The sequence below is a fragment of the Acanthochromis polyacanthus genome, chromosome 19, assembly GCF_021347895.1.
Source record: "Acanthochromis polyacanthus isolate Apoly-LR-REF ecotype Palm Island chromosome 19, KAUST_Apoly_ChrSc, whole genome shotgun sequence".
Taxonomy (NCBI): Eukaryota; Metazoa; Chordata; class Actinopteri; family Pomacentridae; genus Acanthochromis; species Acanthochromis polyacanthus.
Window position 1 is genome coordinate 32,304,264 of NC_067131.1, and position 25,789 is coordinate 32,330,052.

General features: G+C 43.5%; 1 protein-coding gene across 9 annotated transcripts in view; it reads right to left on the reverse strand.

Annotated features, from left to right (window-relative positions):
* Positions 1–25,789, reverse strand: part of jakmip3 (Janus kinase and microtubule interacting protein 3) — a 48,268-nt gene that overhangs the window by 1,771 nt on the left and 20,708 nt on the right. The window contains exons 12-33 of one of the 9 annotated variants that reach the window (XM_051939939.1): positions 25,521–25,649; positions 25,344–25,427; positions 23,708–23,770; positions 23,532–23,630; positions 23,341–23,439; positions 19,702–19,761; positions 18,791–18,856; positions 18,184–18,252; positions 6,042–6,119; positions 5,428–5,702; positions 5,109–5,372; positions 4,944–5,075; positions 4,768–4,866; positions 4,022–4,712; positions 3,934–3,966; positions 3,104–3,889; positions 2,829–3,015; positions 2,334–2,740; positions 1,841–2,135; positions 873–1,807; positions 228–817; positions 67–123 (exon numbers count right to left, since the gene is read on the reverse strand). In XM_051939939.1, coding sequence (XP_051795899.1) covers positions 485–817; positions 873–1,807; positions 1,841–2,135; positions 2,334–2,740; positions 2,829–3,015; positions 3,104–3,889; positions 3,934–3,966; positions 4,022–4,712; positions 4,768–4,866; positions 4,944–5,075; positions 5,109–5,372; positions 5,428–5,702; positions 6,042–6,119; positions 18,184–18,252; positions 18,791–18,856; positions 19,702–19,761; positions 23,341–23,439; positions 23,532–23,630; positions 23,708–23,770; positions 25,344–25,427; positions 25,521–25,649 — 5,184 coding nt within the window. In that variant the 3' untranslated portion in view covers positions 67–123; positions 228–484. Of the gene's footprint in view, positions 1–66; positions 124–227; positions 818–872; positions 1,808–1,840; positions 2,136–2,333; positions 2,741–2,828; positions 3,016–3,103; positions 3,901–3,933; positions 3,967–4,021; positions 4,867–4,921; positions 5,076–5,108; positions 5,703–6,041; positions 6,120–18,183; positions 18,253–18,790; positions 18,857–19,701; positions 19,762–23,340; positions 23,440–23,531; positions 23,631–23,707; positions 23,771–25,343; positions 25,428–25,520; positions 25,650–25,789 lie in introns of those variants that run through there. The other 8 variants (XM_051939940.1, XM_051939942.1, XM_051939943.1 and 5 more) reach the window with 8 other exon arrangements.

Sequence of the window (25,789 nt, forward strand, 5' to 3'; positions counted from 1 at the left end):
AACACCTGTTCACCTGGTTAAACTGGGTTTACCTGGTTAAACTGTAACCTGGGTGATGTCACTAACCTGCTACTAGGACCAGAGGATGAAGGCCAAAGAGAAGAATAGAAACAGGAATAAAAACTGAAGGAAACACAGAGAGCAGAATCAGTCGAATTCAGGGATGGGATGTTTTCTTCACATGTTGTTAGTTTGGACTTCGTACATGTGTGTCTCTTTGTGTTTACCTTCTCCTCCAGCTCTTTGATCTGCCGCTTCTGTGCTTCTATAAACTCCTCCAGCTCCTTGTTTCTCTGTCACACAGACCCACAACATCAAACACTCAATCCTGTGACCACACACTGCCTGTTGTGTTCCTGTTTTTATTTACTGCTGTTTAGGTATGTGTTCACATCTGCTTTCAAACGCACCACATCTGAAAATTGCCTGCTTGGTGGGAGGTCACTAGAGGTCACTAGAGGTCATCTGAGGTGTACCTGTCGTGTTACAGTTGTGTGCCTATTGTGTACCTGTTGTGTACCTGTTTTGTGCCTGTTGTTTTCCTGTTGTGTGCCTGTTGTGTACCTGTTGTGTGTCTGTTGTTTTCCTGTTGTGTGCCTGTTGTGTGTCTGTTGTGTACATGTTGTGTGCCTGTTGTGTGTCTGTTGTGTAACTGTTGTGTGCCTGTTGTGTACCTGTTGTGTGCCTGTTGTGTACCTCTTGTGTGTCTGTTATGTACCTGTTGTTTTCCTGTTGTGTACCTGTTGTGTGCCTGTTGTGTACCTGTTGTGTACCTGTTGTGTGCCTGTTGTGTGTCTGTTGTGTGCCTGTTGTGTGTCTGTTGTGTGTCTGTTGTGTACATGTTGTGTGCCTGTTGTGTGTCTGTTGTGTACCTGTTGTGTGTCTGTTGTGTACCTGTTGTGTGCCTGTTGTGTACCTCTTGTGTGTCTGTTATGTACCTGTTGTGTGCCTGTTGTGTGTCTGTTGTGTACCTGTTGTGTACCTGTTGTGTGCCTGTTGTGTACCTCTTGTGTGTCTGTTATGTACCTGTTGTGTACCTGTTGTGTACCTGTTGTGTGCCTGTTGTGTGCCTGTTGTGTGTCTGTTGTGTAACTGCTGTGTACATGTTGTGTGCCTGTTGTGTGTCTGTTGTGTACCTGTTGTGTGCCTGTTGTGTGTCTGTTGTGTGTCTGTTGTGTACATGTTGTGTGCCTGTTGTGTACCTGTTGTGTACCTGTTGTGTGTCTGTTGTGTGCCTGTTGTGTACCTGTTGTGTGTCTGTTGTGTACCTGTTGTGTGCCTGTTGTGTGTCTGTTGTGTACATGTTGTGTGCCTGTTGTGTGTCTGTTGTGTACCTGTTGTGTGTCTGTTGTGTACCTGTTGTGTGCCTGTTGTGTGTCTGTTGTGTACATGTTGTGTGCCTGTTGTGTACCTGTTGTGTGTCTGTTGTGTACCTGTTGTGTGTCTGTTGTGTACCTGTTGTGTGTCTGTTGTGTACCTGTTGTGTGCATGTTGTGTGCCTGTTGTGTACCTGTTGTGTGTCTGTTGTGTGTCTGTTGTGTGCCTGTTGTGTGTCTGTTGTGTACCTGTTGTGTGTCTATTGTGTACCTGTTGTGTGCCTGTTGTGTGTCTGTTGTGTACCTGTTGTGTGCCTGTTGTGTACCTGTTGTGTGTCTGTTATGTACCTGTTGTGTGTCTGTTGTGTACATGTTGTGTGCCTGTTGTGTGTCTGTTGTGTACCTGTTGTGTACCTGTTGTGTGCCTGTTGTGTGCCTGTTGTGTGCCTGTTGTGTGTCTGTTGTGTACCTGTTGTGTGTCTGTTGTGTACCTGTTGTGTGTCTGTTGTGTGCCTGTTGTGTACCTGTTGTGTGTCTGTTGTGTACCTGTTGTGTACCTGTTGTGTGTCTGTTGTGTACCTGTTGTGTGTCTGTTGTGTACCTGTTGTGTACCTGTTGTGTGTCTGTTGTGTACCTGTTGTGTGTCTGTTGTGTACCTGTTGTGTACCTGTTGTGTGTCTGTTGTGTACCTGTTGTGTCTGTTGTGTGTCTGTTGTGTACCTGTTGTGTACCTGTTGTGTGTCTGTTGTGTGTCTGTTGTGTACATGTTGTGTGCCTGTTGTGTGTCTGTTGTGTACCTGTTGTGTGTCTGTTGTGTACCTGTTGTGTGCCTGTTGTGTACCTGTTGTGTGTCTGTTATGTACCTGTTGTGTGTCTGTTGTGTGTCTGTTGTGTACATGTTGTGTGCCTGTTGTGTGTCTGTTGTGTGCCTGTTGTGTGCCTGTTGTGTGCCTGTTGTGTGCCTGTTGTGTACCTGTTGTGTACCTGTTGTGTACCTGTTGTGTACTTGTTGTGTACCTGTTGTGTGCCTGTTGTGTGTCTGTTGTGTACATGTTGTGTGCCTGTTGTGTGCCTGTTGTGTACCTGTTGTGTACCTGTTGTGTGCCTGTTGTGTGTCTGTTGTGTACATGTTGTGTGCCTGTTGTGTGTCTGTTGTGTACCTGTTGTGTGTCTGTTGTGTACCTGTTGTGTGCCTGTTGTGTGTCTATTGTGTACATGTTGTGTGCCTGTTGTGTACCTGTTGTGTGCCTGTTGTGTGTCTGTTGTGTACCTGTTGTGTGTCTGTTGTGTACCTGTTGTGTGCCTGTTGTGTGTCTGTTGTGTACATGTTGTGTGCCTGTTGTGTACCTGTTGTGTGTCTGTTGTGTGTCTGTTGTGTACCTGTTGTGTGTCTGTTGTGTGTCTGTTGTGTGCCTGTTGTGTGCCTGTTGTGTCTCTGTTATGTACCTGTTGTTTTCCTGTTGTGTACCTGTCGTTGTCCTGTTGTGTGCCTGTTGTGTGCCTGTTGTGTACCTGTTGTGTGTCTGTTGTGTACCTGTTGTGTGTCTGTTGTGTACCTGTTGTGTGCCTGTTGTGTCTCTGTTATGTACCTGTTGTTTTCCTGTTGTGTACCTGTCGTTGTCCTGTTGTGTACCTGTTGTGTGCCTGTTGTGTACCTGTTGTGTGTCTGTTGTGTACCTGTTGTGTACCTGTTGTGTGTCTGTTGTGTACCTGTTGTGTCTCTGTTATGTACCTGTTGTTTTCCTGTTGTGTGCCTGTTGTGTACCTGTTGTGTGTCTGTTGTGTACCTGTTGTGTATCTGTTGTGTGTCTGTTGTGTGCCTGTTGTGTGCCTGTTGTGTGTCTGTTGTGTGTCTGTTGTGTACCTGTTGTGTGTCTGTTGTGTACCTGTTGTGTGCCTGTTGTGTCTCTGTTATGTACCTGTTGTGTGTCTGTTGTGTGTCTGTTGTGTACCTGTTGTGTCTGTTGTGTACCTGTTGCGTGTCTGTTGTGTACCTGTTGTGTGTCTGTTGTGTACCTGTTGTGTGTCTGTTGTGTGTCTGTTGTGTGCCTGTTGTGTGCCTGTTGTGTGTCTGTTGTGTACCTGTTGTGTGTCTGTTGTGTACCTGTTGTGTACCTGTTGTGTGCCTGTTGTGTCTCTGTTATGTACCTGTTGTGTGTCTGTTGTGTACCTGTTGTGTCTGTTGTGTACCTGTTGTGTACCTGTTGTGTGTCTGTTGTGTAACTGTTGTGTGCCTGTTGTGTCTCTGTTATGTACCTGTTGTTTTCCTGTTGTGTGCCTGTTGTGTACCTGTTGTGTGTCTGTTGTGTACCTGTTGTGTACCTGTTGTGTGTCTGTTGTGTGCCTGTTGTGTGTCTGTTGTGTGTCTGTTGTGTACCTGTTGTGTGTCTGTTGTGTACCTGTTGTGTGCCTGTTGTGTCTCTGTTATGTACCTGTTGTGTGTCTGTTGTGTGTCTGTTGTGTACCTGTTGTGTCTGTTGTGTACCTGTTGCGTGTCTGTTGTGTACCTGTTGTGTACCTGTTGTGTGTCTGTTGTGTAACTGTTGTGTGCCTGTTGTGTCTCTGTTATGTACCTGTCGTTGTCCTGTTGTGTGTCTGTTGTGTCTCTGTTATGTACCTGTTGTTTTCCTGTTGTGTACCTGTCGTTGTCCTGTTGTGTGTCTGTTGTGTCTCTGTTATGTACCTGTTGTTTTCCTGTTGTGTACCTGTCGTTGTCCTGTTGTGTACCTGTTGTGTGTCTGTTGTGTGTCTGTTGTGTAACTGTTGTGTACCTGTTGTGTGTCTGTTGTGTACCTGTTGTGTACCTGTTGTGTGTCTGTTGTGTAACTGTTGTGTGCCTGTTGTGTCTCTGTTATGTACCTGTTGTTTTCCTGTTGTGTACCTGTCGTTGTCCTGTTGTGTGTCTGTTGTGTCTCTGTTATGTACCTGTTGTTTTCCTGTTGTGTACCTGTCGTTGTCCTGTTGTGTGTCTGTTGTGTCTCTGTTATGTACCTGTTGTTTTCCTGTTGTGTACCTGTCGTTGTCCTGTTGTGTACCTGTTGTGTGTCTGTTGTGTGTCTGTTGTGTACCTGTTGTGTACCTGTTGTGTGTCTGTTGTGTACCTGTTGTGTACCTGTTGTGTCTGTTGTGTAACTGTTGTGTGCCTGTTGTGTCTCTGTTATGTACCTGTTGTTTTCCTGTTGTGTGTCTGTTGTGTCTCTGTTATGTACCTGTTGTTTTCCTGTTGTGTGTCTGTTGTGTACCTGTTGTGTGTCTGTTGTGTGTCTGTTGTGTGTCTGTTGTGTAACTGTTGTGTGCCTGTTTTGTGTCTGTTGTGTAACTGTTGTGTGCTTGTTGTGTGCCTGTTGTGTGTCTGTTGTGTGTCTGTTGTGTAACTGTTGTGTGCTTGTTGTGTGCCTGTTGTGTGTCTGTTGTGTGTCTGTTGTGTAACTGTTGTGTGCTTGTTGTGTACCTGTTGTGTGTCTGTTGTGTGCCTGTTGTGTGCCTGTTGTGTGTCTGTTGTGTCTCTGTTATGTACCTGTTGTTTTCCTGTTGTGTGCCTGTTGTGTGCCTGTTGTGTGTCTGTTGTGTGTCTGTTGTGTGCCTGTTGTGTCTCTGTTATGTACCTGTTGTTTTCCTGTTGTGTACCTGTTGTGTGCCTGTTGTGTGCCTGTTGTGTGACTGTTGTGTGTCTGTTGTGTTACAGTTGTTTCCCAGTTGTGTGCCTGTTGTGTGCCTGTTGTGTGCCTGTCATATACCTGTTGTGTGCCTGTTGTGTGCCTGTTGTGTGCCTGTTGTGTCTCTGTTATGTACCTGTTGTGTGCCTGTTGTGTCTCTGTTATGTACCTGTTGTTTTCCTGTTGTGTACCTGTTGTGTGACTGTTGTGTGTCTGTTGTGTTACAGTTGTTTCCCAGTTCTGTGCCTGTTGTGTGCCTGTTGTGTGACTGTTGTGTGTCTGTTGTGTTACAGTTGTTTCCCAGTTGTGTGCCTGTTGTGTGCCTGTTGTGTGCCTGTCATATACCTGTTGTGTGCCTGTTGTGTGCCTGTTGTGTGCCTGTTGTGTGCCTGTCATATACCTGTTGTGTGCCTGTCATATACCAGTTGTGTGCCTGTTGTGTGCCTGCCATATACCTGTTGTGTGCCTGTTGTGTACCTGTTGTGTTGCCGTCTACCTGCTGGGTGAGCTGCAGTAGTTCCATCCTCTCTCGGAGAATTTGTGCGTCTCTCTCTCTCAGCTCACACATCACGGTGCGTTTCCATTGGTCCATGGCCCTCCTTAGCTCCTCCCTCTCCTCCTCAGTGAGAGTCTCGGACAGGCGGCCCTCCTCCATCTTCAAACCCTCCATCCTGGACTCCTCTTCCTGCTGAAGAGCTTCAAACAGCATGGCCTCCAGCTCTAGGATCCTCTGCAGGAGGACACACAGTGAGAACACGTATGATCTGCTGTCACGTGTTCCTATCTGTCATTTTTATTGGTTAATGAACTGAAACCTGTCTGACAGACAAACTCTTGTTTTCTGACTGGCTTTGCAGCATCATATTTATTGGAAGTGATTCATCTTGATGAGCCTCAGCTTCCTGCTGTGACGACCTGAACACAGACTGCAGCTGATTGGTTCAATGGTCACATCGATAACTTCAGACATTAAATCACCTGAGCAGCATTACCACAACATTCTGTAGTGTAGAATGGTCTGTACCTCACTATCATTCTATAGTTCTGTGGTGCAGAATGTTCTGCTGACCTTGTGGGCCTGATCCATGGACTGCTTCCTGTAGTCGAGCTCTTCATCCAGGTAACCTTTTTGTTTACTGAACAGATCCTGAAACAAACCAAATCAGTGATGTTTGTTTGTTGCACCACAAACAAGGCTGTAAACATCTTCAATGTTTGTTTTTGACTGTTACTATGACGACCGGCTCTTTTTCATGGTGTAACATCTCCAGCCTGTCCAGCTCATGTCCAGCTCTAACATGTGATCTGAACTCCAACATGTTCTCCTCCTTGCATCTCCTCTGTGAGGCCTGCTGAGATCAATCCCTCCTGGTTGGACCAAAGTGTTGGAGATCAGGTGTCCCACCTGTTCAGGAGGTGCAGCTTCCACACATTCAGTTATCTACAGAACCAACTTGATAACCAGTCTGCCTGTCCTCATATCTGTGGGTTTCATTCTGTAAAGGAGTGAGAAGAACTTCTGACAGAGCAGAGCTGCTCCAGAGGTGAAGACAGATGGACACTAAAACTGAACCAGACGGGCCTCTATGAAGGTAAATTTGTTTCTTTATTCTTCAATCGAAAAAAAAGTTGCTCCAATCTCAAAACATGTTTTCAATCAGAAAAAACTTCACTTCAATCAAAAAAAACGTTTTCAATCAAACAAAAAACTTGTTCAAACGCAAAAAAACCATTTGAGACCCAAAAAATTGCATAGAAACACGTTTTTTCTTTGATAGAAATTTCTTTTTGTTGAGAATACATTTTTTGATTGAAGTCATATTTTTGGATTTGAGCCATATTATGGGTAGGACATTTGTTTCTTTATTACTCGATGAAAACAAAAGCAGCCCCAACCTCAAAAAATGTTTTCAATAATAAAAAGGTCACTTCAATAATAATAAAAAAACTTCAATCAAAGAAAAAAACGTTTTCTCAATAGAAAAAATATTTGAGACTAAAAAACAAATGCATTCAAACACATTTTTTCTTTGAAATTTTTTCATTATTGAATTCAGTTTTTATTTGACTGAAAATATATTTTTTGATTGAAGTCATATTTTTGGATTTGAGCCATAAAATGAGTAGGACGTTTGTTTCTTTATTACTCAATCACAAAAGATATAACTTCAATCAAGAAAATTTATTTTCAATCAAAGCAAAAAAAATAAAAAAGTGTTCGGAGTGTTTCGACTTTGTTTTGGCATTCAAACACCTTTTTTTCCGATCGAAGTGAAAAAAGTTTTGAAGCCTGTTTTTTGCGATTGAATCATTTTGACACAAACATCCCACAGTGGGCGGATGCTTCTCCATTGGTCGGGCATGTTTGAGTGACAGGTGTCCACACCAATGACGAATCTCTCTCCAGAAGAAGCTACTTGTGTGCGGGGAAGTCAGTCTTTTCTATAGTCGTATGTTTGTGCGGCTGACACTGCATCTGTGGTTGCAGGCGCAGGCCACTACTTATTCCACCACCAGCTGCAGCTGCATTGTAGTATCCACGATACTGAATTTACTGTGAGTACAGTGCCCTCAGCACACTTCATATTATAGGCTATATAAACACTGTTAAGCACGTTATATTAACGCAGTGGATTAATATCTCATTGCAGGCATCCAATGGCACAATAGTATTTAGTGAGGTTAAGGGATAGGTTGGGCTCTGTCGTCAACAGAGTACCTATTGATTTGGAGTACCTCCTGTTTGTATGCAATCAAGAGTTGTCGTTTGCTCGAGCTGGTGCTCAATATTTGGAAGTTCCGTCCTACTTTCCCTGTCCAACATGTGGTGGCTATATCGTTGTAGAGCGGAGGAACAGTATCCTGTGCTAGATGTGAGCTGAGCACTGCAGTCAGCTCTTGCAGACCATCAACCAGCTCTGCAGGAACTTCCAAATATTGTCACTCAAACATGCCCGACCAATGGAGAAGCATCCGCCCACTGTGGGATGTTTGTGTCAAAATGATTCAATCGCAAAAACAGGCTTCAAAACTTTTTTCACTTCGATTGAAAAAAAGGTGTTTGAATGCCAAAACAAAGTCGAAACACTCCGAACACTTTTTTTTTTTTTTTGCTTTGATTGAAAATAAATTTTCTTGATTGAAGTTCTATCTTTTGTGATTGAGTAATAAAGAAACAAACGTCCTACTCATTTTATGGCTCAAATCCAAAAATATGACTTCAATCAAAAAATATATTTTCAGTCAAATAAAAACTGAATTCAATAATGAAAAAATTTCAAAGAAAAAATGTGTTTGAATGCATTTGTTTTTTAGTCTCAAATATTTTTTCTATTGAGAAAACGTTTTTTTCTTTGATTGAATTTTTTTATTATTATTGAAGTGACCTTTTTTTATTGAAAACATTTTTTGAGGTTGGGGCTGCTTTTGTTTTCATCGAGTAATAAAGAAACAAATGTCCTACCCATAATATGGCTCAAATCCAAAAATATGACTTCAATCAAAAAATGTATTCTCAACAAAAAGAAATTTCTATCAAAGAAAAAACGTGTTTACACATGTGGACAAAATTGTTGGTACCCCTCAGTTAAAGAAGGAAAAACCCACAATTCTCACTGAAATCACTTGAAACTCACAAAAGTAACAATAAATAAAAATTTATTGAAAATTAAATAATCAAAATCAGCCATCACTTTTGAATTGTTGATTAACATAATTATTTAAAAAAACAAACTAATGAAACAGGGCTGGACAAAAATGATGGTACCCATAACTTAATATTTTGTTGCACAACCTTTTGAGGCAATCACTGCAATTAAACAATTTCTGTATTTGTCAATGAGCGTTCTGCAGCTGTCAACAGGTATTTTGGCCCACTCCTCATGAGCAAACAGCTCCAGTTGTCTCAGGTTTGATGGGTGTCTTCTCCAAATGGCATGTTTCAGCTCCTTCCACATATGTTCAATGGGATTCAGATCTGGGCTCATAGAAGGCCACTTTAGAATAGTCCAACGCTTTTCTCTCAGCCATTCTTGGGTGTTTTTGGCTGTGTGTTTTGGATCGTTGTCCTGTTGGAAGACCCATGACCTGCGACTGAGACCAAGCTTTCTGACACTAGGCAGCACATTTCTCTCCAGAATGCCTTGATAGTCTTCAGATTTCATCGTACCTTGCACACTTTCAAGACACCCTGTGCCAGATGCAGCAAAGCAGCCCCAAAACATTACTGAGCCTCCTCCATGTTTCACCGTAGGGACAGTGTTCTTTTCTTCGTATGCTTGGTTTTTGAGTCTATGAACATAGAGTTGATGTGCCTTACCAAAAAGCTCCAGTTTGGTCTCATCTGTCCAAAGGACATTCTCCCAGAAGCTTTGTGGCTTGTCAACATGCATTTTTGCAAATTCCAGTCTGGCTTTTTTATGAGTTTTTTTCAGCAGTGGTGTCCTCCTTGGTCGTCTCCCATGAAGTCCACTTTGGCTCAAACAACGACGAATGGTGCGATCTGACACTGATGTACCTTGGCCTTGGAGTTCACCTTTAATTTCTTTGGAGGTTGCTCTGGGCTCTTTGGATACAATTCCAACGATCAGTCTCTTCAATTTGTCATCAATTTTCCTCTTGCGGCCACGTCCAGGGAGGTTGGCTACTGTCCCGTGGGTCTTGAACTTCTGAATAATATGAGCCACTGTTGTCACAGGAACTTCAAGCTGTTTAGAGATGGTCTTATAGCCTTTACCTTTAAGATGTTTGTCTATCATTTTTTTTCGGATGTCCTGGGACAATTCTCTCCTTCGCTTTCTGTTGTCCATGTTCAGTGTGGTACACACCTTTTCACCAAACAGCAGGGTGACTACTTGTCTCCCTTTAAATAGGCAGACTGACTGATTATGAGTTTGGAAACACCTGTGATGTCAATTAAATGACACACCTGAGTTAATCATGTCACTCTGGTCAAATAGTTTTCAATCTTTTATAGAGGTACCATCATTTTTGTCCAGGCCTGTTTCATTAGTTTGTTTTTTAAATAATTATGTTAATCAACAATTCAAAAGTAATGGCTGTTTTTGATTATTTAATTTTCAATAAATTTTTATTTATTGTTACTTTTGTGAGTTTCAAGTGATTTCAGTGAGAATTGTGGGTTTTTCCTTCTTTAACTGAGGGGTACCAACAATTTTGTCCACGTGTTTATATGCAATTTTTTGGGTCTCAAATGTTTTTTTTTGCGTTTGAACAAGTTCTTTCTTTGATTGAAAACTTTTTTTTTGATTGAAGTGAAGTTTTTTCTGATTGAAAACACGTTTTGCGATTGGAGCAACTTTTTTTTCGATTGAAGAATAAAGAAACAAATTTACCTTCATCGGCCTCATTTATAAATCTTGCGTAAGCACAAAACAGGGCTAGAAAGTTATGTACGGCACTTTCTACGCAAAGGTTGTGATTTCTAAAAACAAACTTGTCGTGAGAATGTGCGCACCGGTGCACCAACTTTGATGCTTGCTTAAGCACATTTTGGAGACAGAGGGAACGGCAGTGCCGGAGGGTGAAGTGGCGAATTGAAGCCAGATTGATCTCAAACCTTTATTGTTATCACATATTAGACTTGTAGAGCCGGATAATCATAAACCCTCATTGTTGTAGATGTTCATATAGTGCGTCATTCGGCCTACGACTGTATTTGCGGAACTATGTTCATATATCAAACTTCCATCTTCAAATGATACAGAGCGGTGAGTGGCACTGATTGATTATTAATTTGGAAAAGGCCTGTGACAATCAGTCCAGTCGCTGATGAAGCGGATAAATAGCGGGTGACAGCCGTGCGTAATGTGGGACAATGGATGCGCTGGCATTGCTGGAAGATCATGTTAAGAATGGAGAGAGATTTTAGGGATAACGGGGATTTGCCCATGACGATGACTGGCTAATAAGCCGATTCAGATTCCATAGAGCAGTGCTCTTGGATCTATGTGCTGAACTGGGCCGTCTTAGACCGACCCCCCCGCCCAAACCATCCCGGTACAGACACAGGAGCTGACGACTCGGGGGTTTCTGGCTCCTTCCAGCATTAAGTGGCCGACAGGTCTGTGTTTTATATGAAGAATATATGAGGTTACATTTGTTGTCTAAATCCTATCTGGGTCTGATAAACAGTTAAATGATGTCCTTTAGGTCTGGATATCACAACCATCCCTCAGTGCAATAATGCCAGCTGTTTTGGATGACATTTTAAACATGACCAGTCAGTACATCAGGTTTCCTTACACTGTGGGTGAACAGGCCAACATTAAACAGCAATTTGCAGCGATGTCCGGTTTCCCAAATGTAATCGACGTAACTGACTGCACTCATGTTGCTGTAAGGGCTCCGAGTGAAGATGAATTTGTCTGTGAACCGAAAAAATGTACATTCAATCAGTGTACAAATTATTTGTACATCGGACATGATCATAACAAATTTAGTGTCAGGGTGGCCTGGGTCAACACACGATTCATTCATCCTGACGCACAGCAGTGAAAAGACTGCAGGGGGCGCTGTGTGAAATGCCGTGGATCAGCAGCTTATTTATATACAGATACATTCATGAGTTACTTTGCATTGACCATTCATGGTAAAATGTGGGCGTGTTGTGGGCGGAATGTGAGGTGGATCCATGTTAGAAGAATTACACTTATATTAGAATGATTATACTTATGAGGTTATCATTGAGTGACTATGAAGAAATAAGGACTACCATCAGCATTCTAAGTTGTGACCATGCACGTGTTCGTTAGTAACAACAAGAACAAAGCTGACTTGTTCCTATAGTGAGCTGTCTTGCTCTTATGATAAGATCATGCAAGTAAGACATGTTCTGTCTTTGTATTGTTCTGAAATCTTATGACTAACGCATGATGACTCCTCTGTACCGTATGATTGTATGAGAAGGAAATAAAAGGACAAGGAGAGAGGTAGGTTCTCCAGAGTTTGTGGGGCTGCAGTGATGCATACTACAGAGCTGTAGTCTCTATCTCTCTCCTTGTGCAAGTAAAAGACTGGGGCTCGTGAGTGCTGTCTTTTCTTCCTGAGCTGTTTGTGTATTCTTCAGGTTTGAACCTAACATAACTTAACATTCGAGCCGGATGCCAATACACCCAGAACCCTAAGGAGCTGTTCAAGGGAGACCGAAGTCTGTGCACAGCCCCCTGGAACTAGGTTCGGGGACGAAAGCCCTCCGTGGTTGAATTCCACATCGGCCGGTTAAACCCTGTCCGGGTTCCGCGGGGTTCCAGGTTGACGGCATCTGAACAAAGAAAACAGCACCAGGAATGAACGACAGATACTGCACAAATGCATTGACACTCAAAGAGTGAGTGTGGAAAGCGCGTTAGGAAAGTGAAGTCCTGAGCTAGGGAAAGCTGAAAACTTACAAAACGTGTGCATGTGTAAAACTGTGAGTGTAAAAGGACTGGTCAGTGATTGAAGCAGCAGACAGCCTGAAACCTACCGGTGTGAACGTACGGCTGTTGTCAGTTGAAGTAAATCACTGAGTGTGAACAGTCATTAAGATTTAGGAGGACTTTGTGAAAACTCTAAAACGACTTTCAGTCCTGGGATAGGACCCCCAGTGGAAAACCGGACTAGCTAATAGAGCTGGCCTAGAAGTTTGTTTTCCAAGGGCTGAATTTTGGCTCATGAAGCATTGTTTTTCACAAATTCTCAATAAAATAATTTTGAACAGCACCACAAATTCTAAATAATAATAATAAAAAAAAATTCGAACAAAACAAACCAAAATGGGAACTAATCAAGGAAAAATTTCACTATAAGGCGATGCAAAAAAACATGGAACAAAAACATCCAGGTTCCACACAATTCTTGCCAAATTGGGAAAAGAAATATGAAATGAATGGCAAAATAATAGTAGGAGCCATTTACAAAATTAACTGTAAGACAACAAACAGATAAAAAGAAATTAGAAGAAACTGAAAAACAGCTTCATTATGCAGAAATATGGCTGAAAGAAGCACAAAAGAGAAATACAGCAACAAACAAAAAGAAGCTGAAGCCTGTGCAGCCAGAGCAGAAGATGATAAGATAGTGTACAAACGGAACACACAAAGACAACAATGACGATGGCCTGGTGCGTCGGCAGCTGAAGCACCAGATAACGGACCCCCTCCCTATAACGAGGGTGACAGACCACAACCACAAGGAGTGAATTTACACATTTACACTGTAATTATAAATAAAAAGGAACAGAAGAAGACACCCAGCATTTTCTATCAAGATGATAATGATCCAAACTGTGAGGTGGACTTCAGAGGACCACCAGGAGGACAGAGAGCCAGAGGGAGTTTTAGAGGAAGACACAGAGAGAGGAGAGGACTCATGCTGGACTTATGGGGAAAAGGACATTGGTCCAAAGACTGTCCAATCAACAAAAGAAAGAGACAAATGATGTCATTTTTAGGGTCAACCAACTACTGTAGAAGTTGGATTCCAGATTATGTTTAGAAAACAAACCTGCTTCATATACAGGCAGTTATAGCAGCAGTACATGTATCCACTGATGTAGAATTATATCTGCCCTTCCAGTTTAAAAAGAAAAGATACACAAAGGATTTATCATTTCTTCAGGGCCTCATGAAGAAATGCTCTTCTGTGTTGCAGAGATGAAATATCAGTAGAGGTCTGACCTCCTAGATCAACTGTAAAAAATGTATTACAGTTTATTACAACATTGTCTTCCTTTGGTTAAATTAACTCAGCTTTTATACTGAATACGAGCTGCAATAACTTGATAAGTTAACTCCTATTATGTGTGGGCAGCTTTAGATCTAAAACCTAGATATTAGTTTGTCTTCTGACACAACTGCACTTAATATAAAGTCTGGTTTTAGATGCTAAAAATTATGTTATTGTGTTTTTGTTTTTTTAATTAAAAAAAAGAAAAAAACTTTCTTACAAAAAGCAGTAGAAACATAAACTGAATTCAGAACATCTGCACCACATGTGCTTCTCTTGTTCTTACCTGTAATTTGAGTTCAGGATGTCGTATGCAAGCAGGATCACAGAAATGACTTTATGGTCTGGTTTGCTTTGTGAGAATGATCAGAGAAACCTGCAATGGACTCAGTTAAACCGGAATCTAATTTTCAGTTGTTCATACGTTTAGAGATTTGGGATTTTTCAATGACGAGCTTTTATGAAGTGTGTCAGGAAATTATTTCTGTAAGACAAAGACTGTATTTTCACTGTTAGTTTGTACCACAAAGTTTCCCAGCACAAGATGAGAACTCAGTGTTTCTAACGGTTTGCTTGCATCTGCTTTTACTTCAAGGTCCTTTTTATCTCTGGAATGCAGCTCAGCCTGGTACATTTCAAACACTTCAGTCTTTATGCAGTATAAAGACCACAATAACAACTAGAAAAGCACTCAGAGAGCCCATACCTCCACCATGCCGTTTGTCTGTCTGTCCGTCTGTGTGTGTGTGTGAGTGTGTGTGTTTGTCTGTTAACAGCATAACTCAAAAAATCACAGCCTGGCGGCCATCTCTCAATTGTCCTTCGACCTTCAAAAAATTCCTAGATCCAGACGGTGACCCGGATCACCTCCAAAATCTAATCGATTCTTACTCTTCCGGACATCCTGTAAAAATTTGGTGAAAATCCGTCCATGACTTTTTGAGTTATGCTGTTAAAAGACAGACAGACAGACAGACAGACAGACAGACAGACACACACACACACACACACACACACACAAACAAACTCCGGTGATTACATAACCTCCTGGTGGAGGTAATTATCACACAGTTCAACAGATCAAGCTAAAATAAAATTTCATGTTGACAAAGCAGAGATGTAATGCAGCATAAATGTATTATTATATAAATATTTTAAAATATAAACGTGCCTGCATATTTGTTAACGTGTTAAATTATGCAAACGAATAATACCAACACACGGTATTCCTAAAACCATCAGAAATGCCACTCATTTTTGAAAATCAAATGATAGGCCAACTGACTCAGAACTTAGACATTTGCTCAAAGAACCACTATGCCTATCATCCACAGAGTGCAGTACTGGTAGAGAGGACAAATGGAACAATAAGAAACAGACTTAAGAAATGCATGGAAGAGACAGGACAAAAATGGCCTGATTGTTTAGACCTAGTGCAGCTGTATATGTGCATCACACCAAACCAAACAGGTCTAACACCACTTGAAGTAATACATGGCAGACAGTTTGTGTTTCTGCAGTTTAAACAAACCTGAAATCAGTATAGATGAGAAGTGCACATTAGCAGAGTATATGAGGAAAACATTACAAGCAAGAGAAATAAAACATGCTAATGACATGCTATGCCAGATGCACCTGTCTCTCAACAGGAGGGTGTCCCACCGGTTCGAGTGGGTAACTGGGTGCTCATGAAGTCCATTAACAGGAAACATTGGTCCTCACCGAGGTGGGAAGGACCGTACCAGGTGCTGCTGACGACACCTACTGCTATAAAGATGACAGAAAGAGCATCGTGGATCCACCTATCACTGCAAGATACAGAGGTTCTTGGAGGAAAACTCCGGTGATGGTAAGGGGAAGTCTGACTGCAAAGGGGATTAAACCTTTTAGTGGTTAATCGTCTCAATGTCAGTGAAGAAACCAACAGATCTTCACTGTCTTTAGGGAGCAGAGTACTCTAAAGATCCTCATACATACATCCACACACTCACTGGACAAAGAACAGGACAAGAACACTGTTAGCTGATAAAAGGAGGTGAAGTGCTGGTAACCTCTCCCTCCAGGTCATGACTCAACGTGTCAAGACGGCGGCCCTGTTGGGCCCAACAGCTGTGGTACTTCTAATCCTCATTTCATGTTTGTTAATGATAAAAGAGATTCATAGAGGAAAAAGAAACCATGAACTCGATGTTGATGATGACCATGATAATGTTTGGTTCCAGACGGCTAATTTAACAGCAATAAGTCTGAATATGTCTGACTGCTATGTGCGCTCATTCATACCTCATCATTCAAGGACCAATCCTTGCTTAACACCAAAACCAGTCACACTAGATGAAAACATGTATCATTGCAATGCACACAGCACTCACAACAACACCAGCCACTAATTACTCGAGATTACCAAACTGCGCTACTACCAGTAACTATGACTTGACAAGCTGGAGAATGCCTCAACATTCCAGTGTATAACTACTAATAACGCTAACCTACAGGGAATCACAATGGCACACTATCCAAATGCACCATCACTGTGTTTTAGGAGGAGCTGTGCTGAGGGAGACGTGGCCCTAGGCGTGGCAGACTGCACGACTTACTTTCCTGTGGGAGGTGTTTGGAGCCATCCCCTGTGCAGCGGCTCTTGGTGTGAGGAAGGTTGAGTAACACCAATCAACCTCACTGCCGTGGAAATCTGTGGCAATGTGGTGGGATGGGTGTCTGAACCTGGTATGAATTCACTGCTTCCACATGTGGGCGGGGTCCCTGCCCGACTGACCACGTTTGGCCATAAGGTATATTTATATCTCATATCTCCCTCAGAGATGGGATGATGCGTGCTACTTGGCTAAACTACAGCCTGCTGCTCTTGTGATTCCCAGATCAGATGTTACCACTATTCTTAGTACAACATCTAGACGTCAAAGGCATTCTATCCCAGACACTACTAGCTCTCCACCACTAATATCAGACACTAGAGGTATCCTTATGACACTTTGTCCCATGTATGGAACAGCGTATCTGGGAAATAGGATGAATGACATGCACTGGGAACTTGAAGAACTCACAAACACAGTTCTTCATCTAGCACACCAACTTAGAGATGATCCTGAGAAGAAAGCCATGAGGGCCATGATTCTGCAGAATAGGACAGGTCTTGATTATATTTTGGCCTCCCAGGGTGGTCTCTGTGCGGTTATTGGAGAGCACTGTTGCACGTTCATTCCTGATGGTACATTAACTACTCTCACATTGTTGACCAACTTGAACATCTGAAGGACAAACTGACCAAGGATGCGGATAAGAGCATGAACTGGGAAGGCTGGAGCCCCTTGGCATGGTTTACCTCTGGCAGTTGGTATAACATTCTGTTAAAAACATTAACTCCAATCCTTCTCGTAATATTCTTATTTTTCATTTTGACTGGTTGCATCATCCCATGTTTCAATGCACTCATGACCAAAACCATAAGCAGGACCGTGTCAAAAGTAATGTTGAGTGATGAAATAAGAGCACTAATGATAGGAAATTCTTCTGAAATCAATGAAAAGGTGTAAGTTCTTGTTTACTGATGCACTCTGAGTGTAAGTTGATGAAGGTGTTATAAACATGAACATGTTACAGAAAACCTCACAAGGGAGTTGTAATAATGTGATTCTGAGAAGTTGACATTCATCAGTAATAAACAGGAGGGAAATGTTAGAAGAATTACACTTATATTAGAATGATTATACTTATGAGGTTATCATTGAGTGACTATGAAGAAATAAGGACTACCATCAGCATTCTAAGTTGTGACCATGCACGTGTTCGGAAGTAACAACAAGAACAAAGCTGACTTGTTCCTATAGTGAGCTGTCTTGCTCTTATGATAAGATCATGCAAGTAAGACATGTTCTGTCTTTGTATTGTTCTGAAATCTTATGACTAACGCATGATGACTCCTCTGTACCGTATGATTGTATGAGAAGGAAATAAAAGGACAAGGAGAGAGGCAGGTTCTCCAGAGTTTGTGAGGCTGCAGAGCTGTAGTCTCAACTCTCTCCTTGTGCAAGTAAAAGACCAGAGCTCGTGAGTGCTGTCTTTTCTTCCTGAGCTGTTTGTGTATTCTTCAGGTTTGAACCTAACAATCCACCTGTGCAATCTTCCAGCTGGTGTGTGATTTATAAAGGAGAAATTGCGTGCAGCTGTGCTTACGCACAGTTTTATAAATCAGAATATTTTTTTGGCATACGCCTATTTCAGATGTTCGGCATATGCAAACTTTTAGTATGGATCCTACGCAATGTTTTCTAAATGAGGCTCCAGGTCCTCACACTGACCACGGGACTTCAGCAGGTAGAGAAGGAGGAGGAAGGTCCACGTAGTTTTATTAGAACTTGTCTCAGCATGAAACCTCAGTCAGACCGACAATTTGGTCCAAAGAGAAGACAGAGCTACAGCCAGGTAAACCCCAACCCTCATCAAACAGTCTAAAGACACTTTACCTTCTCACTCTCTATGTCCAACATCTTCTGCTGCAGAGCCGACCTGGTCACCTCAATGGATTCCAGCCACTGGAGAAACAGACAGGTAGATGGTGAGACAGGTAAATGACAGACTGGTAGATGGACAAGGATCAGACAGTTATCACCTCCTCGTAAAGCTCTTTTGGTGAAGAAACTCCAACATGTTTCTCGAGCAGAACCTGATGGTCTGCTAACCCTACAGATTAGAACCTGATGGTCTGCCAACTCTACAAAGTAGAACCTGATGGTCTGCTAACTCTACAGAGTAGAACCTGATGGTCTGCTAACCCTACAGATTAGAACCTGATGGTCTGCCAACCCTACAGAGTAGAACCTGATGGTCTGCTAACCCTAACCCTACAGATCTAAGCTAAGCTGTTTCTGTTTCCAGGCCTTATGCTAAGCTAGGCTAACTAGCTTCTGTGGCTCTATATTTATCACACAGACCATGAGTAGAACAAAGATGAACAAAATTTATATTAAGTATTCAATGACATGAAGAACATTTGAAGAACCTGTGAAGGCAAAGCGCAGATGAAGCACAAAGGAACCTTCTAATGTGTTCATGTCCAGATGTGCTTCTCACCTTCTCTGCCAGAGTCAGCACTGTCCTGGCATGGATCACCACCACCTGCTCCTCATTGGACAGAGTCTGTAGGAAAACAACACGCCAACTACATGTCAACAACACATCAACAATATGTTATCAGTTCACCAACAACATATCAACAAAACACCAACAACATATCAACAAAACACCAACAACATATCAACAACATACCAACAATGTGTCAACAACACACCAACAACATGTCAACAACACACCAACTACATGTCGACAACACACCAACAACGCACCGACAACATGTCAAAAACACAACACAACAACAACATGTCAACAACACAACAACACACCAACTACATGTCGACAACACACCAACAATGCACCAACAACATGTCAACAACACAATACACCAACATGTCAACAACACAACAACACACCAACATGTCAAAAACACAACACGTCAACAACACAACAACAACACACCAACAACATGTCAACAACACAACAACAACAACAACATGTCAACACCACCACAACAACAACAACACACCAACAACATGTCAACAACACAACAACAACATGTCAACAACACAAAAACAACATGAAACCAACAATGTAACTACAGGCCAACAACACAAACAACAGGACAGAAGGACAACACAGCAATACGTAAATAACATGGAAAACAATTCAACAGGTCAGTATTTCATGATCTCAGTCAAACATCATGATATCAACATAGGAACACATCATTAACATGTCAGCAACATGTTAAACATGTAAACATGGACAACCAATGGACATGTGGAATTTCAGAAGGTTAAATCTGTCCTGACCAATCGGATCGCGTGATTCAGAGAACATGCACTGATTTAGAACTGGTCATGTTTGAATGTAACAGCACATACATGTACAAAATAAATTCAACATACACTTACGGCGTTATCTCCCAGAATGTCCAGCTTCTTCATCAACTCACTGATCACAATGTCCTAAAAACACAAACACAGCTTTACTCAGCAATGCTCGGGTGTGTTCACGTCTGTTCATGTGTGTTCACGTGTGTTCACGTCTGTTCAGGTGTGTTCATGTCTGTTCAGGTGAGTTCATGTCTGTTCAGGTGTGTTCATGTGTGTTCATATGTGTTCATATGTGTTCATGTGTGTTCACGTGTGTTCACGTCTGTTCAGGTGTGTTCATGTCTGTTCAGGTGTGTTCATGTGTGTTCATATGTGTTCATATGTGTTCATGTGTGTTCACGTGTGTTCATGTCTGTTCAGGTGTGTTCATGTCTGTTCAGGCGTGTTTACGTCTGTTCAGGCGTGTTCACGTCTGTTCACGTGTGTTCATGTCTGTTCAGGTGTGTTCATGTGTGTTCATATGTGTTCATGTGTGTTCACATCTGTTCAGGTGTGTTCACGTCTGTTCAGGTGTGTTCACGTGTGTTCAGGTGTGTTCATGTGTGTTCAGGAGTAGTCAGGTGTGTTCACGTCTGTTCAGGTGTGTTCATGTCTGTTCAGGTGTGTTCACGTCTGTTCAGGTGTGTTCACGTGTGTTCAGGTGTGTTCACATCTGTTCAGGTGTGTTCACGTGTGTTCAGGTGTGTTCATGTGTGTTCAGGAGTAGTCAGGTGTGTTCACGTCTGTTCAGGTGTGTTCATGTCTGTTCATGTGTGTTCACGTCTGTTCAGGTGTGTTCACGTGTGTTCATGTGTGTTCAGGTGTGTTCACGTGTGTTCACGTCTGTTCAGGTGTGTTCACGTGTGTTCAGGTGTGTTCACGTGTGTTCATGTGTGTTCAGGTGTGTTCACGTGTGTTCACATCTGTTCAGGTGTGTTCATGTGTGTTCAGGTGTGTTCATGTGTGTTCAGGTGTAGTCAGGTGTGTTCACGTCTGTTCAGGTGTGTTCACGTGTGTTCATGTGTGTTCAGGTGTGTTCAGGTGTGTTCACATCTGTTCAGGTGTGTTCATGTCTGTTCAGGTGTGTTCACGTGTGTTCATGTGTGTTCAGGTGTGTTCAGGTGTGTTCACATCTGTTCAGGTGTGTTCACGTCTGTTCAGGTGTGTTCATGTGTGTTCAGGTGTAGTCAGGTGTGTTCACGTCTGTTCACGTCTGTTCAGGTGTGTTCACGTGTGTTCATGTGTGTTCAGGTGTGTTCAGGTGTGTTCACATCTGTTCAGGTGTGTTCACGTCTGTTCAGGTGTGTTCACGTGTGTTCAGGTGTGTTCATGTGTGTTCAGGTGTGTTCAGGTGTGTTCACATCTGTTCAGGTGTGTTCACGTCTGTTCAGGTGTGTTCATGTGTGTTCAGGTGTAGTCAGGTGTGTTCACGTCTGTTCACGTCTGTTCAGGTGTGTTCATGTCTGTTCAGGTGTGTTCATGTGTGTTCATATGTGTTCATGTGTGTTCATATGTGTTCATGTGTGTTCACGTCTGTTCAGGTGTGTTCACGTGTGTTCATGTGTGTTCAGGTGTGTTCACGTGTGTTCAGGTGTGTTCACGTGTGTTCACGTGTGTTCATGTGTGTTCAGGTGTGTTCACGTGTGTTCACATCTGTTCAGGTGTGTTCACGTCTGTTCAGGTGTGTTCACGTGTGTTCAGGTGTGTTCATGTGTGTTCAGGTGTAGTCAGGTGTGTTCACGTGTGTTCAGGTGTGTTCATGTGTGTTCAGGTGTAGTCAGGTGTGTTCACGTGTGTTCAGGTGTGTTCACGTCTGTTCAGGTGTGTTCATGTCTGTTCAGGTGTGTTCACGTCTGTTCAGGTGTAGTCAGGTGTGTTCACGTCTGTTCAGGTGTGTTCACGTCTGTTCAGGTGTGTTCATGTCTGTTCAGGTGTGTTCATGTGTGTTCAGGTGTGTTCATGTGTGTTCAGGTGTGTTCACGTGTGTTCAGGTGTGTTCATGTGTGTTCACATCTGTTCAGGTGTGTTCATGTGTGTTCATATGTGTTCATGTGTGTTCACATCTGTTCAGGTGTGTTCACGTCTGTTCAGGTGTGTTCACGTGTGTTCAGGTGTGTTCATGTGTGTTCAGGTGTGTTCACGTGTGTTCAGGTGTGTTCACGTGTGTTCAGGTGTGTTCACATCTGTTCGGGTGTGTTCACGTCTGTTCAGGTGTGTTCATGTGTGTTCAGGTGTGTTCACGTGTGTTCAAGTGTGTTCAGGTGTGTTCACGTCTGTTCAGGTGTGTTCATGTGTCTTCAGGTGTAGTCAGGTGTGTTCATGTGTGTTCAGGTGTGTTCAGGTGTGTTCACATCTGTTCGGGTGTGTTCACGTCTGTTCAGGTGTGTTCACGTGTGTTCAGGTGTGTTCATGTGTGTTCAAGTGTGTTCAGGTGTGTTCACGTCTGTTCAGGTGTGTTCATGTGTCTTCAGGTGTAGTCAGGTGTGTTCATGTGTGTTCAGGTGTGTTCACATCTGTTCAGGTGTGTTCACGTGTGTTCAGATGTGTTCAGGTGTGTTCACGTGTGTTCAAGTGTGTTCAGGTGTGTTCACGTCTGTTCAGGTGTGTTCATGTGTCTTCAGGTGTAGTCAGGTGTGTTCATGTGTGTTCACGTGTGTTCACGTGTGTTCAGATGTGTTCACATCTGTTCAGGTGTGTTCACGTGTGTTCAGGTGTGTTCAGGTGTGTTCACATCTGTTCAGGTGTGTTCACGTGTGTTCAGGTGTGTTCATGCGTGTTCACGTGTGTTCAGGTGTGTTCATGTGTGTTCATGTGTGTTCAGGTGTGTTCAGGTGTGTTCATGCGTGTTCACGTGTGTTCAGGTGTGTTCATGTGTGTTCAGGTGTGTTCAGGTGTGTTCACATCTGTTCGGGTGTGTTCACGTCTGTTCAGGTGTGTTCATGTGTGTTCAGGTGTGTTCAGGTGTGTTCACATCTGTTCGGGTGTGTTCACGTCTGTTCAGGTGTGTTCATGTGTGTTCAGGTGTGTTCACATCTGTTCAGGTGTGTTCACGTGTGTTCAGATGTGTTCACATCTGTTCAGGTGTGTTCATGTGTGTTCAGGTGTGTTCACATCTGTTCAGGTGTGTTCACGTGTGTTCAGGTGTGTTCATGCGTGTTCACGTGTGTTCAGGTGTGTTCATGTGTGTTCAGGTGTGTTCAGGTGTGTTCACGTGTGTTCAGGTGTGTTCATGCGTGTTCAGGTGTGTTCACGTCTGTTCAGGTGTGTTCATGTGTGTTCAGGTGTGTTCACATCTGTTCAGGTGTGTTCACGTGTGTTCAGGTGTGTTCACGTGTGTTCATGTGTGTTCATGCGTGTTCACGTCTGTTCAGGTGTGTTCACGTGTGTTCAGGTGTGTTCACGTCTGTTCAGGTGTGTTCACGTGTGTTCAGGTGTGTTCACGTCTGTTCAGGTGTGTTCACGTGTGTTCAGGTGTGTTCACGTCTGTTCAGGTGTGTTCACGTGTGTTCAGGTGTGTTCAGGTGTGTTCAGGTGTGTTCAGGTGTGTTCATGCGTGTTCAGGTGTGTTCATGTGTGTTCAGGTGTGTTCATGCGTGTTCAGGTGTGTTCATGCGTGTTCAGGTGTGTTCAGGTGTGTTCACGTGTGTTCATGCGTGTCCAGCAGTTACTCACAGTGACTCCTTCTGCCTCACAGTATATCTGCAGAGGACTGAGGCCTTCTGGGAAATGTAGTTGTGGGAAGTTCATGCCAGGTGAGCGTCGCTCTCTCTCCTGAACAGCAGATAGCGTTTCCATGGAAACAGAGACAGGGAGCATTAGTTCCTGTCCTACCTGTGTTCACCTGTTGTTTGTGTGAGGTTTACCTCCAGCTCGAGGATCCTGAACTCCAGCAGCTCGTTCTGGTCTCTGACGTCCTGGATGTCGTTCTGCAGTCGCAGCTCTTCTCCTTCCATCCGCCTCACCTGGAACCAGGAACAGAACGTCAGACCGAAAAGAGCAGAGGAGAACTTCTAACAGCTGAAGGTTCTAAAGTCCTCACCTTCTCCACCAGCTCCTGGTTCCTCTGATACAGCAGCTGCTTCTCCTCCACCCACTTTACATCCTGACAGACAGACAGACAGACGTCTGGGTTACCGCTATGAACTCTAACCTGTTCTGTGTTTTGCTCTCATGTTCTACATTAGGTGTGTTTAGTCATGTTCCACAGAGAACCAAACCTGCTTTGATTCCACCTGTACCTCCACCATCACCTGTACCTCCACCTGTAGACTTCAGCAGTGCCTTCAACACCATCATTCCACAGCAGCTAGTGGAAAGTCTTCAGCTGCTAAAGGTGGACAACAGCATCTGTAACTGGATCTACCAATTTTTGACTCAGTGACAGTAGACAGTCAGGGTGGGCAGCCACACATCAAACACCATCACAGTGAGCACAGGCACTCCACAGGGCTGTGTCCGGAGCCTTCTGCTCTTCAGCCTGCTCACCTTCAACTGCACTACCAGATTCTGCAGCAACCACATCCTGAAGTTTGCAGATGACACGATGGTGGTGGACCTCATTAAGGACAACAGCGAGTCTGCATACAAGGAAGAAATGAAACAGCTGAGCTCCTGGTGCAGTTCCCATAACCTCTCCCTCAATGTGGACAAACCAGGGAGGCTGTTGTCGATTTCAGGAGGGCTGGCAAACAGGATCATGCACCACTATTCATCGACAGGACTGCAGTGATGAAGGTCAGCAGGGTGAAGTACTTGGGTGTTCACAAGACCTAACTACAACCACTAACACCTCAGCAGTCCTCAAAAAGCTCAGCAGCAGCTCCACTTCCTCTACAAACTCAGAAAAACAGGCCTCCCTACCACACACCTCACCACCTTCTACAGGTTCACCACTGAAAGCATCCTGAACTATGGCTTCACCACCTGATTCAGATGCTGCAGCATGAAGGACAGAAAGCGGCTCCACAGACTGGTCAGGACAGCCAGCAGAATCATTGGCGCCCCACTCCCCAGCCTGATGGAGATCTACCAGCATCAGCAGAGACACCTCCACCATTATGGACCCACTCCACCCCTCCCACCACATCTTCTCCCTTTTGCTATCAGGGAGGAGATACAGCAGCAGCATCTGCAGAACTAGCAGGAAGCTGAAGAGCTTCTCTCCTCAGACTGTGAGGCCTATTGATGGCCTGTTCTCCATCCCCACATACACACCCACAACTTAATGCACTTCAGAGAGACTGGATTGTTTGACTGATTTAATTGTTCTTTTTTATCTGATTTGATTGTTATTATTTGTTTCTTTTGATGTCTATATTTTAACATGATGTACACATTTATTGATGTTTTTATTGCACTACAGCCACTGGTCAAGAAACAAAATTTGATTCTCTTGTGTATGAAAATGACAATAAACGTTTGACCTCCACCATCACCTGTACCTCCACCTGAACCTCCACCTGGTCCTTCTGGCATCCTGTATTTCAGCCTTTCATCTGGCCTTTGTGAAACATGATTGGTTGCCCTGTTCTATGTTCTACCTCTGCATGGTTCTCATTGGTCCTTTGATCAGCATGTAGACACAGCCCTTTTCAGGGGTCTACTCTGGAACCAATCAGAATGTAGATATTGTTCTCACCTGGACACATGATGTGTTTGTGTGTCTGTTGTGTTACCAGTCCTTGTTGTTTCAGCGCCGACTCCAGATCTGCTACTCGTGTCTGGAACCGACTGATCTCCGCCAGCAACTGTTCTCTGGTCTGAAACGGAGAACCAGCAGCCTGTTAGTGTTCTAGAACCCAACAGAACCAGCAGCCAGTTACTGTTCTCGAACCCAACAGAACCCTGGTCACCTTGATCTCTTTCTCAGCGTCGTAGTTCCCTCCACTGGTCTCGGCCAATAGCGCGTAGGCTCGCTGCAGCGCCTGATACTCCTGAGTCAGCTGACGGTACCGAAGCTCCGCCTCCTCACGTACACACACCTGAAACACACACAGCCAGGGAGGAACCACTGTCTGGTTGTGTGTCTGTGGTTGTGTGTTTGCGGTTGTGTGTCTCTGTGTGTGTGTCTGTGGTTGTGTGTCTGTGTGTGTCTGTGGTTGTGTGTCTGTGTGTGTCGGTG